The sequence below is a fragment of the Pleurodeles waltl genome, chromosome 3_1, assembly GCF_031143425.1.
Source record: "Pleurodeles waltl isolate 20211129_DDA chromosome 3_1, aPleWal1.hap1.20221129, whole genome shotgun sequence".
Taxonomy (NCBI): Eukaryota; Metazoa; Chordata; class Amphibia; order Caudata; family Salamandridae; genus Pleurodeles; species Pleurodeles waltl.
This window is the reverse complement of record NC_090440.1, coordinates 270,865,339-270,883,658: the sequence shown is the minus strand read 5'-3', so window position 1 is coordinate 270,883,658 and position 18,320 is coordinate 270,865,339. Positions and strand designations below refer to the sequence as shown.

The window sequence follows — 18,320 nt, the reverse complement described above, 5'->3', positions numbered from 1 at the left end:
CATTATTTAGTGTTCAGTAGACTTGCAACAGCGATGTAAACTGGCCGCACTCCTGCCCCACAAAACACATGGTTCCCTCTTCTATTCAAAGTGAGAAGGAGAGCTATGGTTACATTGGTGGAACCAATGCTGGCTTTCCCAGTGTTCCAATCTGTTGTTGGGGGGTTGACTGTCAGTCACTTTCATTGACCAGGTAGGGAATATGTAGAATGACCCTCATGTGCGGGGAGAATTCGTCATGCATGTCTGTTCGTTTTTGTTTGCATTCAGAAAACTCCCACTTTGATTGTTTTTTTTCACTGAATAAAAGGTATTTGCTGAGCAGGTGCTTGAAGCATGTCTAGGAGAATCTTGAGTACTGTGAATGGAGCCACTCATGATGGTGCTGCATTCCAAAGCATAGAGATCCCCTCCAGGAAGATGGGGATCTCTGCGGAGTGTACAGTTGACCATTCTCTTTGCTCCCGGTGGACTGGCAGCCCATCCTCTAGGCACCAAAGGACTAGGATAGAAAAGACATATGCTACTATGGAAGACTTTCAGGACAGATAATTGAGATACAGAAAATAAATGAAGCCTAGATTTAAAATTGAACTGTTCTCTTTTAAACGGGGTGGTAGCGCCTTCGTTAATATATTTTGCATAGGTTTTACAGTATTATCATTTCAAGGCAGATTATTCACTGTTGAACATTTCTTGGTTTACGGATTCACTATTCAGGATGACTAATCTGCTAACTGCAATCCAGCCCCTCTCATCTTTCAGTCATTGCCAGCTCTCTCTAGGTAATGGTAGATGCCTGGCACATTTCTTTAAGTTTGAGCAGTGCATATGGCTAAAGGAGCACATTGCACAGCACATATGTCAGTGGAGAGTTATGTGGAGAAGACTAGCGTGTAGTTTAGTCACAGAATGACCCTTTGATGCATGGACTATGAACGATTACTTTAGGCTTGGAAAGGGAAATATTGCACTGTTTGTTCAGAAAACACAAGATGATTAAGTGCCTGTATTTAATAGCTTAGTAAATAGTATCAACATTTAATACTGAATTGGGAAACATAACACACATCATTTTACGTCTGGTGATCACACAGTTCATAAACTACCTATGTATTGGGAGAAAACGTGTGATAAAAGGCATCACTATACTACTTAGATGTCTAGTAGTGAAACTCCCGAATATGCATAAAGCTGGATTAGTAAATTTCAATAATAGTTATTGTAAAGTACTACAATCTTATAGTGCAATGCGCATTTGTGTATTACAAGTTTTGGGCAGATTTTTTTCTTGGAATTAAAATTCTGTATTCAATTTAAGTGACTGATTCAGTGGGAGTGCTTGTTTTTAGTATGTCACACTTATAGCTCAAATGCCACCTGAATTGTCTTTTTCCAAAACGAAATCGAGAGCAAGGAGATGCCTGGCATAAAACTTGTTTTTTATAGGATAAGAGTGTTCTATTGGTGGTATTTAGACATCTTATTTTCTCAAAATCCCCTTTTGCATCGTTTGCTGCTAGCATGGACCTTACAACTATATGCAGATCTCAAAGTATGTTTTGCAGAAAAGCACCATTGCAATATCCTTAAAAATGAAAGAACTGATTTACAAGTGAGACTGGTCGCACTCTGCGGTGCACAGTTTGTGAATCACAGCTCGGAATAAAGATGCAGCACGTTAGTTAGGTCCTTTGTTTCACAAACGAAGCCTACATTAAGTGGGAGGCATCACCAAGGTATACAAGAGCCGTTCACACTTGCCTATGGGGAATAAAGAGCATCTGGCAGTTCCATAAGACGTGTGGGTAGGAGTTCATTAGAGCCCCTCAAGTCAGCATGTGTCCGCCATTTTCATTCTGTTTTTCCATACCAATGAAAGGGGTTGCAAAGAGAACTGTAAACTCATGCAGCGTATGATGGTAGAGGTATGGGCCTGACCTCCACCTGGGTTAGGGGAAGGAAAGCTTAATAAAATTATACGATATGCGTTTAACTGTTATTTTTTCTATCATCCTTAATTTTCTTTTGAAAATGGCCCACCTACTTATAAAGAAATTAGCGTTACCACATGTAGGGCTATATGTAAATTGCTTTTATAAATGTAAACGATCTCTAACTTTGCAGTTATCCCTCACTGGCTCTCCCAGAACTCACTCATGCTCAGCTCTTCTAAAACTGACATCCTCTACTTCTTGCCGCCACCAACCTCTCACCCCAAGACCTCTCTCATGTGTTTCCCCCTCTAACTTCTTCATTCCCCTGATATCCGAACATTTCCAGATGGGATTGTACTCCTTTAGCTCCAACAAATTCACAGCAGCGTGGTGTCACCTTCACAATCAATAATGCATCTACATCTTCAGTTCAATTCAAACCTAAAACATTTTGAATATGCTCGAGAAAAAAAGAAGCAAACTTTTCTAGTCAGCAGGTCCCATTTTGAAAAGGAGCTTTGTAGTTTAGAGTGTCAATAGATGGAGCTGTAGGTGAGGTAAATTTTGAGTATATTTGATTGATTTTGTCCTAAAAAATCAGCAAAATCATTGCACAGGTCTTTTGAGGCTGAAATAATTTAGGAGCAGGCAGAAGGGTTTACAGAACTGTTAAGGATTTTGAATAATTATTTTGAGGAATTACTATCTTGCTCTATTCGGGTAATATTATGAGCTTTTTAGGGGTGCAGTACTATCCAAAGCCTGATTTAGGGACTTATTAAATTGTGCCACGGTGGCATTGATATTTAAAAGGCACTGGATGCGGGCATGCATTAGTAAAGGAGTCCGGGGTCACCAGATGCCATTGCAGCAAAGCTTTGTAGCCACCTATTCTAGGTTTAGCTATCCCATCAGATTTTGTGATCAGGAACTGGATTAGAAAGTAATCCGTCCAGGTGTATGGTAAGGGAGGCTCACAGTGTAAGCTGTTGGCATTGGTAAAAAATAAGAGCCCGATTAAGAGTTTGCCCGTCCTCGGACTGCCAAACTTGCGGTGGCAGTCAGACGGACACACTCCTGGTTGTCTGACCTCTAGATTATGATCCTTGCCTTCGAACTGCCATGAGACCGCCACCACCACCAGGATCATGGATTTCGACTTCACTTTCCGCCAGCCATTCCATGCCGGTTTCACCGCCATGGAAAGGCGCACGGAAAGCCAGTGCTGGGGGCCCCATGGGTGACCCTGCACCATTGGAATGACAGTGCGCACTGTCATTCCGATGGTGCTGGTGTGAGACAGCATTGGCCTCAGCTCCCTAAAGGCGCCAAGGCCAATGCCGCCGCACTGTTTCCACCGGGCTGACTGGTAGAAAAGTTGTAATACGGCATTTCCACTGGTCAGCCCGGTGGAAACATAGTAATTGGAAGGGGGTGAGGCCGCCTGCTAGACAGCGGCCTCTTCCCTGTGGCTTCGGACCGCCAAAGTTGTAATCGGGCCCTGTTGTGAACTGAGACTGAGATGCAGCCCTACTAACTCCAACCTCATTCTGTGAAGGAAGATAGCCTGTACAATTGGACCGGCTTCCTGACACTGTCGGAGGATTCTCACTGTGGGAACGAGAGTGCTCGATTTTGGCCAGCAGCACCACCGAGTGTGAGGGACTGAGTCTGATCCCACACCATGTGGTAGCTGCCAGCCTAACCCTTTTGGCTAGCTAGCAGCACCTCACCAGAACCCCAAAAAAAGGTGATTTGTGGCAGCCTATCGCATGACGCTGTAAGATTCCTCAAGGAGGTGTGATAGAACGGATCCTACCCCATTCTTTTAGTTATACAGGTTTCATACACTCAAAGACAAACAGAAGCAGGAATTGGTTCAATAAGTTTTATTGAAGCAACTGCATTCTATGTAGAAAGCCATGAATTGCGAATATCAGAATAACGGAACACGGCATTATTAGAGTGCTGACTAGAAAAGTGAAACAGAGGTAAATTCCCACCATACTGTTACAATAGTGACTCTAATTCCCTACCTGTACTACTAAGATTCTACATGAGAACAATAGCAGTGTCAGCACTAATCTGCCTGTCTAGTCCACGAAAGGAAACCCAATCCCCATACCTGTGCTATAGGTAGAGAAGAGGTCTGTTGGAAGTCCTCCCACGTGGATGAAGAGAAGACGCAGAATTTCAGCAGAAATTGTGACAACAACGTGCAGCATAAGATGGCTAGCTGCCTGGAATGTCCCCTCTGATGTGGTGGGGATAGTGAAGTGTTTTATAATAAAACATGTTGTTCTGAGAACTGCCCTGACATGACAAAAGGGATTTTGCTGTGTAGGGTAGACATCATACTGTTTGTACCAGCAATACCCGGTAAACTATTGTGTGCAGACGGGTTGACCACAGGATGAAAATGTTGTGCAAAGAAATTAATACAAAATTCTGCATGGTAGCGCAACTGATAACAATAATAAAACATCTCCACTAAAATTAAGCTTTGCTAAAATAATAAGAGAAATGAAAATGACTTGTAGCTAGGTGAAAGGGCACAGACCTCAGGCCCAGATTTTAAATAATGTTCCTGTGTAAATGCTAAAATAACCTCAGTACAACACCTAAAGCAAAGATATGGGTGTTAGACTATCTCAATTGATCTGGCAGAAGGTACTCCCACTATGCTATCTTTAGTATAGTATGAGTAACAGATAGGAGTGAGGTAACTTTGGTAACAATTAACATGGCTGAATTGTTTGTGTTTTTCACCATTCTAATACTGCTAATTTCAGTAACATGTCTCATCTGTCTAATAATCACAGCTCATACTATCATCTCAATAATGTTTTTGAAAATGCATTTTCGTATCTCTACTGTATACCTTGGGTTTGCAAGAGTGACAAACGAAAGGGTAGATCTGTTTCCATGAATTCCTTGGGAATCTGAGTGGTCATGTTCGACATTACCAATAACATCTGTTAACCTGGTAAGGTTAATGGTTTGGATGTGATACTGTGAGCTAGTCCAAACAAACCAACATTTACTGATGATATATGTAGACTACGCCTCTATATTGTGAAGTGCTTGTTAACATATTCACAGTCTTACTAGACTCGTAAGAACCGTATAACAACCCTACATATGAAACACTGCTCATGCTGCACCTAATTCATAATATTCATTTGATATATACAATGAAAGCTTGTTTCATTTCCCATTTTTCTACTACCTACATTTCTATAGTGTTTTAAAAAGAAACACAAATAGAATAAGTATCATCATCAGCATTGGCATTTGAGACAATGTTTCTGATCTGCTAGTGCCAAGGCAAAAGCACTGATCTGGATGGGGACTAGATTTTGGATGTGATTCCTAAGGTAGTAAATTAAAATAAGAATCAGTTATTTAATAAATACCTGGATTGACATAGTAAGTAACAGTGCATAGAAATGCAGAGCTCGCTTAGATGTTCTTCTAGCAGCTACTGATTCGAATGTGGCAAGATTAAAATGTGCCATTGTGCTGGGAGCACATTTTTTAATCCTTAGCCCATTATTGGCTGTACTCTTTCTCCCTCACCCTAAATGGCCAATACTTACATTCATTTGAACCTGCCCACATATTGTTTTTCTATATATTTATTTATTTTGTTTCATGATATATTGCTTCACGGCCCTGGACATGGGTGGAAGAGCCCATTTACAGAACTGCATGGAATTAAAATGGACAGGTCATGTAAGAAGAGATAGTGCTAAGTTTATGGAAGAGGCTTGAGATGCAAGTAGTGGATACAGCTAATTATGTTCCATTAAAAGGTGTAGATTGTCGCAGTCTGTCAGATATATGTCAGTTGAGTATTCCAGATCCTTTGTGAATTGTCAGAGTATGAGTGAGAGGGGAGGAGATTCAAAATATGAACTTAAGCCGAGCTTGCCTTTTTGTGGGTATGTTTCTTAGACTTTTGTGATAAATCATCACCTTTTTTCATGTGGATCTCCTTGTGGGTGATTCATACAGCCTTACATGCCAAGTCCATTGGAAGTCAAGCAAGTGGCAAGAGAACCAAAACCATATTGTATTGAGACCAGGTGGGCTGCCAAGTGGAGGACTGCTTTGAGGGAAACTAAGCACTATTTAGGAAATCCAGTCAGGCATGCTTTTCCACAGTCTATATGTTAGGTGACTAGGGCTTGTACTAATTTATAATTTTCGAAAGAAAGTAGCAATACTATGGAGAGACTCAATTTGTAGCTCTCATTATTGGCCATCAAGGTGGAATAGCTTCTTTAGTTTGAAGCCAATAGATTTTGCTGAGGTGATTTATTTTGGTGTGATGCCGGTGCCCTTAGGATGATTTGACGACTAAGACTTGTATTGTGCATTCCAAGATGTGAATAGATTCATTTTCAAGGTGATGAATAGGAGCTTTCTAGTTCACAAAGGACAAGGAAAGTGACAAGGCTTATCGGACCAGTTTCAAATTCAAAGTACATTGGAGGTATTTATTGGTTCACGTAAGATAATATTTTAAAGTGGGAATTTTATGGTCATTTAATGGCAGCTTTGTAGCTTATTGGAACATTTTCTTATGACTACAGTCCTAGCTGACTTGACACATGAATCACTATTATTACATGACACTAAAAATACATTGCCATAATTTAACTAAAATTTTAAATCCAGTTGCAGGGGTGTGGAATTTTATAAAATATCTACTTGTCCATGGGACAGGTCGCTTCATAAATCTAATTGTGCTGTTAACAAATCCACTTGCCCTTCCGTGCCATGTAGTGCAGTGACAAATGATGGCAGCAATCTCATTATATAGGAGCTCTGATAAAAGATTCTCTAATTATGCCAGGGGTCATACTATAGTACAGCTTGAGTACTAGCAATTTCCTTATTTTTTGGCACCTTTCAGCAGATCTACATTCTGAGGCTGGAGGTAGGGGTAAACAATAATTCTAGGGTTGGAATGTCCTTTTGAGGCTGTGCAAACCTACTAACTTATATGTTTTAGGGGTTTTCACCAGCACTTCTGTAATCATTTCTCATACAGAGAACGGTTGGAAATCTATTCATGACAAGGGCAGAAGTAAAACTTCCTTCAAGGTTGGAAAAAGTGGCTGCAAAGAAAGTGAACTTGTAAACGCTCAATAGATTTTCGCATAAGCAAATCTACACATGCATATTTGCTCATGCTGAAATACGGTTAACAAATATTTTCTAGAGTGCGTTTTCCTGCCCTACATATGTAAATTATTGTAAATTCATGAAAGCTCAATGATACAAAGCCAAAATTGTTACAATGCCTTCTGCAAAAGTGGAAGAGAAGGTAGCCCACTGAGGCGGTCATTCTGACCACGGCGGGCGGCGGTCGCCGCCCGCCATGCGGTTACCGCCGAATGACCGCCCCGCGGTCAAAAGACCGCGGCGGCCATTCCAACTTTCCTGCTGGGCTGGCGGGCGACCGCCAAAAGGCTGCCCGCCGGCCCAGCGGGAAAGCCCCTGCAACGAGGAAGCCGGCTCCGAATGGAGCCGGCGGAGTTGCAGGGGTGCAATGGGTGCAGTGGCACCTGTCGCGATTTTCAGTGTCTGCTAAGCAGACAGTGAAAATCTGTATGGGGCCCTGTGAGGGGGCCCCTGCACTGCCCATGCCAGTGGCATGGGCAGTGCAGGGGCCCCCAGGGGCCCCACAACACCCGTTCCCGCCATCCTGGTTCTGGCGGTGAAGACCGCCAGAAACAGGCTGGCGGGAAGGGGGTCGGAATCCCCATGGCGGCGCTGCATTCCCTGGGCCAGGGGAAAACCGTCGGGAAACCGTCGGTTCCCCTTTTCTGACCGCGGCTTTACCGCCGCGGTCAGAATAGCCCAGGAAGCACCGCCAGCCTGTTGGCGGTGCTTCCGCTGCCCTCCGCCGGACCGCCAGGGTCGGAATGACCGTCCGAGTATCTAAAGGGTGGCTAGGGTACAATGTAGAATATCATATTTATGGTCATAATGTATAGGAACATATTAGATCAAGGACCATTTTGTGGCACAGATATGTGAAATTGTTCATGGATACTGCCAAAATGGTAGAGTAGAGTTGTGAAATTAAGTGTTTATTTTTAAACTTTCAGACATAATATATACATATATTGTATACATTTCTGAATAGGCTTACATTATAGATGAAAGGCAGCTAGGGTAATTTATTTCAATGATAAGTTTCAAAAGCTTTCCCTCACCTTTTCTGGTGTGCATGGTTTCTGCTTCAAGGCTATTTTACATAAAATTCTCTGAATATTGCACACTCTAAAAATATACTAACCTCCACAAACTATGCCAGCCGTAAGTTATCTCACCATAGGAATGTCAACTTTGGAACATATTGCCTTATTAAATTTGAAATATAAATAACCTCATATATATATATATAATGAGGTTTTCCTGTTTATGGAGTTGAAAAACTAAAAGTCCTATCTTGAGTATGTTTAACACTTTCAACAAAACATTGATAATGATGATTATGAAGATGTAACATTGATCATGATGATTGTTGGTTGGGTCTTTGATCTATGTCCCTCACAAAAGTTAACTTCAGGAGAACCTTTGAATTTCTGCAATATTTTGGGATATGTAATTGGCTAATGATGGTGTCAATCAAGTTTACTATGAAACACTGGTTAGCCAGTATTTTGCTCTGGTTTTTGCTCTTTAAATCTGCTTTAGAAGTTAGTGGTAGTAGACTACATTAAATATAATGGATTGGACTCTGGATGGATTTATGCATGTGTTGGTTGTTTTTCTTCACACAGGACCATTTGGTTTGAAAAGGCTTTGGATCATCACCTCCAGAAACCTTCCTACATCAGTATCATGGTCGAGGGATTACTTGGCTCACTAAGGTAAATGGTCAAGACATTTTAGGTTTTGTTTCAATTACATCCATGATAAAATTATTTGGAAAGTTCTCCTGCAAAATATCTAATTGCATGTTGCTCCGCAAAACTGTCCGCCTAAACATATCCATTTATTGACTGCTGGCTCCTTATTCAACAACATATCACTGCGGAAAAAATGCGCAAAATGTAAATTCACAGTTTTTTTTCCCTTTAAAACCCTATTTTTAAGTGTAGCCTAGAGACAGCTTTAGCTATTTTACAAACCTTGTATATTCATAATAAAAATACTTACATGTATATCTACATACATGGGCTTATGCTCATCCCTCTTCATCTATTGGTCTGTTTAAGTGTCATTCACATTTTGCTTTCACACACCACAGCATTATGTTTACAGCACAGTGTAATTTGTCAGCCCATTTAATCTATTGGCTGTAGTACATTGGTAGTGACTACAGCTTGCTGACCTCATTGGCACAGCCTGCTAGAAAGGAATACACTTCAGTGCTAGGGCTGCTGAACTTCTCTTCTCAGATTTGTTCATGTATCCGCATGCTTGCCGAGCTCATGTCTGTTGGCTTTGCCTGTGCTCATTTCTCTTGAAATTTAATAATTCTACACACATTTCAACACTTCCCAAGTTTCTGTTGAAATTTTACAGGTTTACATGAGCGATATAGTAAGTAATTCACCCCCCTCAGTATGCTTGTGGTTAATAAAGAAGGCATTCACATGTATCCACCCATTGCCCTGGAAAGATGTCTATATGCATAAGTGCCAATTATAGTACAATGTAACAGTAATGTAACCAATGCGGATTATGTGGACTAGTCACTAGACATATTTTCACATTTCTTCAACGATATATGGTATTTGAAAGGACAAAATCATGCTTGTCATCACCGTTTTGTAATCATGAGTTGTTTTTTATATTGGATAACAACTTCATTCACAATTACAACACACAAAGGGGGTCATTCCAACCCTGGCGGTCATCGACCGCCAGGGTGGATGACCACGGAAGCACCGCCAACAGGCTGGCGGTGCTTCCCTGCCCATTCTGACCGCGGCGGTAAAGCCACGGTCAGAAAAGGGGATCCGGCGGTTTCCCGCCGGATTTCCCCTGTCTGGGCTGAATCTCCATGGCGGCGCTGCAAGCAGTGCTGCCATGGAGATTCCGACCCCCTTCCCGCCACCCTGTTTCTGGCGGTTTTTACCGCCAGGAACAGGATGGCGGGAAAGGGTGCCGTGGGGCCCCTGGGGGCCCCTGCACTGCCCAGGCCAATGGCATGGGCAGTGCAGGGGCCCCCTAACAGGGCCCCAGCATGATTTTCACTGTCTGCATAGCAGACACTGAAAATCGCGACGGGTGCAACTGCACCCGTTGCACCCCTGCAACACCGCCGGCTCCATTCGGAGCCGGCCTCTGTGTTGCAGGGCCTTTCCCGCTGGGCCTGCGGGCGGGAAAGCCAGAATGGCCTCCGCGGTCTTTTGACCGCGGAGCGGCCAAATGGCGGTGACCGCATGGCGGGCGGCTACCGTCACCCGCCGCGGTCAGAATGACCGCCAAAGTGTTGTAAGTTGCCAAATGCTATCTAGTAGAAAACTTTGTTCTAGTACCGCACTCTCTCTAACATCATACGTGATTTAATTACGTGATGAAGCTGTGAGCAATTTGCAGACTAATGACAGCTGCATGGTAAAATTGCAGGTGCACACGATTGTGGCCATGTTAATCAGAATATGTCGAATATTTTTTGCACGATACATGCCAGCGGCATCACTTTTTCAAAACCATTGCCTTCTTTTTGTGCACAAGGGTCTTAACAGAAGCTGTGGGACAAAGGCAATTGAACACCCTATCTAAATCTAAATAATGCCCGGGATGCATGCATTAGTAAAACATTTAAATGATGCGGAGTTAGTAAATGTGTATCTGCTTTCTGGACTTTCAAACGCTGGTGCTAATATGGAGATGCAGCTGGGACAAATATGAGCAGCGGAGACGGTAGCTGTATTTCATCTGTGAATCTGCTAGTGATTCACAAACCACAATTTTGTTAATTACTGTAAGAAACTGGAATATTGGTTGAGGTGGGGAGGAGCTCCACTCAGGCAACAACCAGAGTCCTTATCAGGGTGACCAACAAAAAGTCACTAAATAAACCTGTGCTGAATCCACTGGTAGTTAAGCAAAAAAACAGTCAGGCTTAACTTAGAAGCAATGTGTAAAACACAAGAAAATTCCCAAACCAATTTAGAAAAATGTCATTGCCCCAAAACCAAAGCAACTTGGCAATATATGCTTATGTGTGGACATGAGGCTTCATCAAACGTGAACGACACCTTACCCCTATGATGGATGACATAGTTGCCGACCTTAACGGGGTGAAACGGTTTTCCAAATTAGGCCTTAATTCTGGATACCACTAACTAGAGCTAATGCCCAAAAGCAGGAACATCACCTTGTTCTCCATGTGGGCGTCAGGCGCTACAGGAGACTGAGCTTCGGAGTTGGCTTGACAGTTTTCCAGAATGCTATCAGGGAAACCCTTTCTGTCCTAGTGGGCATCATTAGCCTAAGCGATGACATCCTGATATACTCAGAGATGCTGGAAGAACATCACACAAGGCTAAGGGAGACCCTCCAAAGACTTGCAGAGGCTGGCCTGTCATTGCAGAAAAGGAAATGCTCATTCTACAGGAACTCAGTTGACTTCTTTAGCTACGTTGTCTCCCTCAATGGGCTGCAAGTAGACCCTAAGAAGGCTGAAGCAATCCGGAACGCTCCAGTCCTGCAGAATCTAACTGAAGTGCAGAACTTCCTGGGGATGTCAACCTATTGTGGGAGGTTCATCCCTAAGTTGGAAACCATGGACGAACCCCTATGACACCTCAAGCAAGCTGATGTCAAGTGGGAATGGAATCACAAACCAGACCAAGCCGTTCAAACAATCAAGGAAGCCCTCCTCGACAAAGCCACGATGGCCTACTAAAACCCACATAGAAGAACAGAGATAGTAGAGGATGACAGCCCAGTCTGGCTTGGGGCAGTCCTACTGCAAGAGTGGCAGAGCCAAGAGTGGGTGCCAGTGACATATGCCAGCTTGGCCCTGTTAGCCATCAAAACAAGATATGCCCAAATCGAGAGAGAGGCGCTAGCAATTCGGTGGGTGTGCTAACATTTCCACCTCTATCTGTATGGAAACGAGTTCTGGATGGTCACTGACCACAAACCACTGGTATCTATCTTCACAGGTATCCATCTTCACAGGTACTACCAGACTCACACCACCAAGAATCAAAAGGTGGGCAATGCTGTTGCAGCCCTACCGATTTCAGGTCATGTATAGACCAGGTGTCAACAAGTCAGCTGACTATCTGTCACAGCACCATCAGCCAGCAGCCGAGACTGACACCAATGAGAACAACGCGCAGGCCAAATGCTTTGTGCAGATGGTTGTACAGCTGGCGTGTCCCACTGCTCTAACAGTACCGGAAATCACAGTGGCCACCCAGGAAGATGCCAGCCTACAGAATGTCAAGGAGGCACTAACAAAGAGAAAGTGGCCTCGCTTCTTGGCAGGATCTAAAACGCTCACTCAGGAAGAGATTCAAGTGAGAAATCAGTTGTGGAAGGTGGGGAGTGAACTCTCTAGAAGCACGGATTGCCTTCTGCACCGAGGGCAGAAAATTGTGATGCCACGCTGTCTATCGGACCGAGTGGTGGAGTTGGCTCACCAGGGACACCAAGGATTGGCTAAAACCAAAGCCCGCCTATGAAGTAAAGTATGGTTCCCGGGAATGGATGCCCTGATGGAGGAGCGTCTGAGAAGGTGTTATCCATGCACCATAACTGCTGTGGACTAACCTCCGGCCCAGTCTCACCGAAGAACTCAACTATGGACTCGGCTGAGCATGGACTTTGGGAGCTTTCTTAATGGCTATCTGAGTGCATCATTGGTTGATTCATGCACTCGATTTCCCGTAGTCCAGCTGGTGCCGTCGATGGCGTCTAAGCATGTCAAACTGATATTGGAGTAGATGATTGCACTTCTAGGCCTCTCTGAGGAGGTAAAGACTGACAATAGGCCTCCATTCCATGGTCTAGAGTTCCAAGACTACTTGGCTTCCCTCACCATCGAGCATACAAGGATCACTCTTAAGTTGCCCCAAGCCAATGGGGATGTCGAAAGATTCATGAGGTCTCTGAACCGAGTGCTGAAGATAGGGGGAGACCAAAGAAAGGACTTTGAGTGGTGCCTCCATCGATTCTTGAGCACATATCAACAGACGCATCATAGCACCACAGGCTGTGCTCTGGCAACGTTGATGTTCAAACGGCCACCACACGACTGCATCCCGGCTAATGCCAGTTGGTGACGAGGAACACCAAGGCAAGTGAGGCATGGCGAGCCAAAGTCTCTGATCTTTGAGTTGGTGAGTGGGTGGTCCTGAAGGACAGATATCCCTGGTGGAAATTCTGGACTCTCTATGAACCTGAGGTGTGCGAGATTGAGAAAATGGATGGAACTATGGTCACAGCTCCTAGGGGTGGAAGAACCATGACCAGGAACATTGCATGGTTCAGATGAGCATACCCAGTTGGCAGTGGCCATGGAGATGATGCCACCGGTGAGGGGGAAGAGGAAGATGGGGGATCCCGCACCAGCCCCTAGGCTTATCTGGCTGGGACAATGCTATCACCAAGTGCGAAGGTTGGAGTCTCGCCCCAACAAAGGGCAATGCTGAATGTTGGTTCCAGTGATGTGCGAGAAGGAGCCGACAGCAGAAGTCAGCATTATGAATTGCACCCTAATTCACCCCCCAGCCAGTGGCTACGAGACTATGTGTACCACCTGTGAGCGATGGTCATGGCTATGACATTTGTCATTTCTTTCTCTGTCTCACTCCCTATTTTCTTTTTTTATTCTCATCCCTTTTTCCTGTTCCTTTTGTTTGTTGGTGTAAAACAGGGGAAAGATGTAGAGAGCCACTGAGCTCTCTTATACTTTGTTACTTTTTGTGTGTGCCACAGGCAGAGTCCTGCTCGGAAGCTAAAAATAAAACGGAGAAAAGTCACTTGCGGCTTTTTATCTCCCAGTAGAGCAAATGTATGTGCGTGTCTTATTTCAGCTGTCCTGGCCTGCTTATGGCCGCACTGCCCCCTTTGGTAGAGCAACCCGCAAAGTTCCTGGCCCTCGCTACAGCTGTCACCCGGCACTTCGGTTGGAGCAGACAGTAAGAAGAGATGGAGTCAGTCATGGGGAAATAAGGGAAAGAATATGGGCACCTTCTGAATAGCAAGACGTACACTTCCATTGAGTCTTAGACAACAAATGGCATTAAACAAATTAGCTCCATTATGAAAGAAGCGGAAGACACAATTTATCTAATCAAAGCAAATGTAAAAAAGCTATATGCGAGGGGCAGGGCAGCAAATTGGGAGCAAAACCATCCAATAAAGAGGAGGGAAGGGAGAATGACAAGCAAGTCATCTAATCATGAGTACGACCTGAAAAAGCCAACTGTGTAGTATTGCATACAATATTTTCTGCAACGGGCAAACTCCAAATATATGCTGTTCTGATCAAGAAACTTGACAAACGTGGTCTCAGCTTTCCCATTCTAAATGAAATGTATGAATACATCACAAATGCCATCAGGGATCGCTTCATGAGTAGCTTGTTACTGCACAGGTCTGGCCAGTGGCATAACAAAGGCCTCGTCAGTTCACTCGGTGCGGGTGGCCCCCGAGCGCCAGGAGGGCCCCTGACTGGGCCCAGAGGGAGGGGGCCCTCACCAGGAACTTTGCAGGGGGGGCCCTCAAGTTTCGTTACACCACTGGGTCTTGCCACTGTTTAAGTGTGAGGAGGTCAGTTTTCACACATGAAAGGGGCAGTGTCAGTATATGCAAATGGGTGCTCAGATATATTATGGCAGTTTCATGTTGGGTGATATTAGTAAACCATCCGAAATAAATAAATAAATAAATAAATCCAGGATTTGTAAAGCTCGGCAAATCACCCATGAGGGTGTCAAGGTGCTGAATTGAAGGCAACTGGGAGATTAGGTGTTTGCCCAGAATCAGAAGATATTGAGCGTACACCGGTCGTTAGGCCACATCCTCTCCCAAGAGTTCTGTGACTTTGATTTATTCCAGAATAACTGAAACAGGGAGACATGCAGCATGGCAAGCCTCTGCTCTGAACTTCTCTCTGAGTACCTTTACTCGTGCAAGGGTTGGGTAGTCACACAGTGCCCAGATTCAGGTAGGGTTCCTCAGACTAAAGGGTTGGGTAATGACACACTTCCCTCATTATGGAAGGGATCCTCAGACTACTCCTAAACGGCCCTGTTACACTGGTATATCCTTATAACACCGCTTTGTCCACACAGTAGAAGTGCACATCAGACACGTTACTTGACTGCTGGGACTCTCAATTTTTCCACTTTAAACCAGAAATTCTACCCCCTTGCCTCCCACCAATCCTCTGGCCAGTTATTATCCACAAACGTCTATGTAGTGTACATTTCACACATCCCCCTGCAGGTTTTAAGGTCTGTGCATGGCTCCATAGCTGGAGTATACACAAAGGAAAAGAAAATTCCCTCGTTTTTTGTGGTGTACTTCCTCTTTTGAACGTTCATCCACCTATGGCAGCATATTCAGCATTACAGACAGGGCTGTGGGGTTTCTACTGTGACACCATATTGAGGTGCCTTAACGGCAAAGTACACAAAGTGGTTTCTGTGTTGCAGCTGGAGATGGACACCACTATGCTAATGCTATGAACTAATATTGACAAATCAGCAGCAGTCAGTGGTCTTTAATCGTGCTGCAGAGGTTCTCGTGATTTAGGATCCTACCCTCCTTGTTTATCGTTTTTTAGGGTTGAGTCTGCGGTAGCATGCGCTTGCGAGACGCTGTAGTAGTTAGAAAAGGGCTTGGAGCCCTGTCCATGTCATGTCAGTGTCTTTCATTGGTTCATGGGCTTGCCTTTTAAAATCTGCTTGCTTTCATTAGTGGAAGGCATGCATATGTCATGCCTTTTCCGGTGATTAGCCCTCCTCGAGCTCCTCAACCAAGTACTGAAAACATAGGATGGTTTGTGGACAACTTTTTCTCTTTTTTGCAGCACGATCTCGCTTGGCAGAAGTTGAGCGTTTTGCATGATATCGACCCTGTGACATAGTTAATTGCACTTTTGCCGGCTACGTAGATAATTGCACTTTTGCCCATAGGTTTCATTACGAGTGAACTGCAGGAGCGCGATCGTGTTTTTTTTTCTCCATTTAATGAGGCAAGAAAAGTCCGGTTGGGAGTTTACAACTGCTAATAGCTCTAACTCAGAGAAATGCGAGACCCGTTGCATTTCAAATGCTTGTTAAAGTTTTATATGCTCGCAGTGCTTAACAAAACAACGCAAGTTCAATAAATGTAATCGTTTTTTCATACTTGTCTTGCTTTGAATTTTCACAGAACGTGCACCAACTCAATGCACGCCTTTGAATCCAAAGATGCAAAAATCCAAAGATGGCCTAAAGCACTTTAGCCTTTGAAACCCACTTCATTTTGGACAGACCGGTTCACAGAGAAAACATTGTTCCATCTTTCTTGCTACAGGAACACTGCACTTGCTCAAACTTCACACTGCCAGAGTATCTGCAAAAACGTAAATACACAAAAAGGTGTAAGAGATAAGTTTCAAAGCTCCCTTGTAAGAAAGAAACACCGGACTAGAAAGCGCAATGCCCTTCACCTGCTATTGTTCATACACAGTGTGGAACAAACTTTGGGTAAAGAGCTGGCTCATTTGGATACTACCATGTAGCGAGTGTCCGACCCTTTGCACTAGCGCCGTATACTTATTTAATATCGCAGTTAATATACCCACTGGACATGGATAATATGCTAAACCAACCACCAACATTTCTAATAGACTCCGTGGCATAGGCCTGCACAACAGATGAGCTCAGGTATGGTTCGCGCCGGCCCACATGATTTTATTGACCGAGTATTGTCCGTATTAACAGGGCATCAGATTTACCTCACATCTAGTGCTGATCTAAATGTCACTCTTTTGTAATTTTTGTGTAAAACACAATTGAAAGCCATTGAATCTGAAAAATGCTGAAATAACGGAACTGAGCTTAAATTGACTGGTATTCATCAGTATTGGGGTATTTTATTTGAGGATGCTAAATATTCCAGTCTTTTTTAAACAATAACATGAGATGTTTTCCATTAATTTGCTTTCTCGTGTCGAATGGAACACTAATTTCGGTCACGTGTAAGGGAACGGGGATGTTTTCCTCGAGTCAGAACTGGAAGAGACCGTTTTAAACAACAGTGGCCGAGGCTTTAAATATGCAAAGTATTCGAGCTATTCCACCTTTTGTAACTTAAATCAAAGCGCTCTTTGGGGACTGAATGAGCAAGGTCAAAGACTGATTGAAAGCTAGGGTCACGCGTATTCTACTTAGAACAAGACAAGGTTTTTAAAAAGGGCTCACTGTCTTCTCCCCGTTCCGCTTCAGGGAGCAGGTCCTCCATTAACCCCCTGGAAAAGTAAGGAGGGCTTACTAGAAAGATTATACGTTCTTACTTCTGTTTTTTTAATTACATTTACAGGGTTCACTGGAAATCGTTTTAAAAGGATTTCAACCACCTTAGTTGACTTAACTGAGCAAATAAATGACAAATCTCAAAGGGACAGGCAATGTTCCAGGGGCTTGAACCAATTACCCCTGCAGGAGCAGAGAGGAAAAGAGGTCAAAACAATTTGACTTACACACAAAATAACACCTACAAAGACATCAATGGGTTGATTCTGCTTGGTACAGTTGCAAAGCCTGATGAATGGGAGGAGCAGACTTCTCAACAAAGGGGCGGAATCACAACCACATTTAAGAGCGCAGGAGGTAGTACTACAGGAGTGCTCTTTGTAGCTGTAATTGTAAATGGTATTTATATAGAGCTTACTTACTCTGATAGTGCGTTGAAGCACCTTGTGACAAGAAACAAGCTATTCTGGAACCCAAGATCAGAGATTAATAGTGCGTAAACTACTAAAAGGTTTTTTTTTTTGCATTAGTTGTGCTAGGTTTGTGCTCTTGAAATTCTTGCATGTTTAGTATAGTTTAAACTAAGGATAGGATAATGGGAGTGGGTTTTAAAGGGGAAGTTGTAAGTAAGAAGGAGAAAGTTTGAGAAGGATGTTGGGAGTTCGTAGTAGTCAGAAAGGTTTGGGATGAGTTAATGAAGGAGATGGGACAAAGGTTTATTGTGTATGTTAGACCTGACAGCCTTACGGTAGTCACCCCTAACTTTTTGCCTGCCTCCCTCCATTTTTTTTGGACACTGTTTTTGCTGGTTTATAGACTCTGCGCACTTTACCACTGCTAACCAGTGCTAAAGTGCATATGCTCTCTCCCTTAAAACATGGTAACCTGGAATCATACCTGATTGGACTATTAATTTACTTATAAGTCC

At 43.6% G+C, this 18,320-nt stretch overlaps 1 protein-coding gene across 2 annotated transcripts in view; it reads left to right on the top strand.

Moving 5' to 3' along the window:
- THSD4 (thrombospondin type 1 domain containing 4) overlaps window positions 1–18,320 on the top strand; it is a 1,878,668-nt gene that overhangs the window by 176,357 nt on the left and 1,683,991 nt on the right. For both annotated transcript variants that reach the window (XM_069222360.1, XM_069222359.1), the window contains exon 2: window positions 8,738–8,827. In XM_069222360.1, coding sequence (XP_069078461.1) covers window positions 8,799–8,827 — 29 coding nt within the window. In that variant the 5' untranslated portion in view covers window positions 8,738–8,798. The remainder of the gene's footprint in view (window positions 1–8,737; window positions 8,828–18,320) is intronic.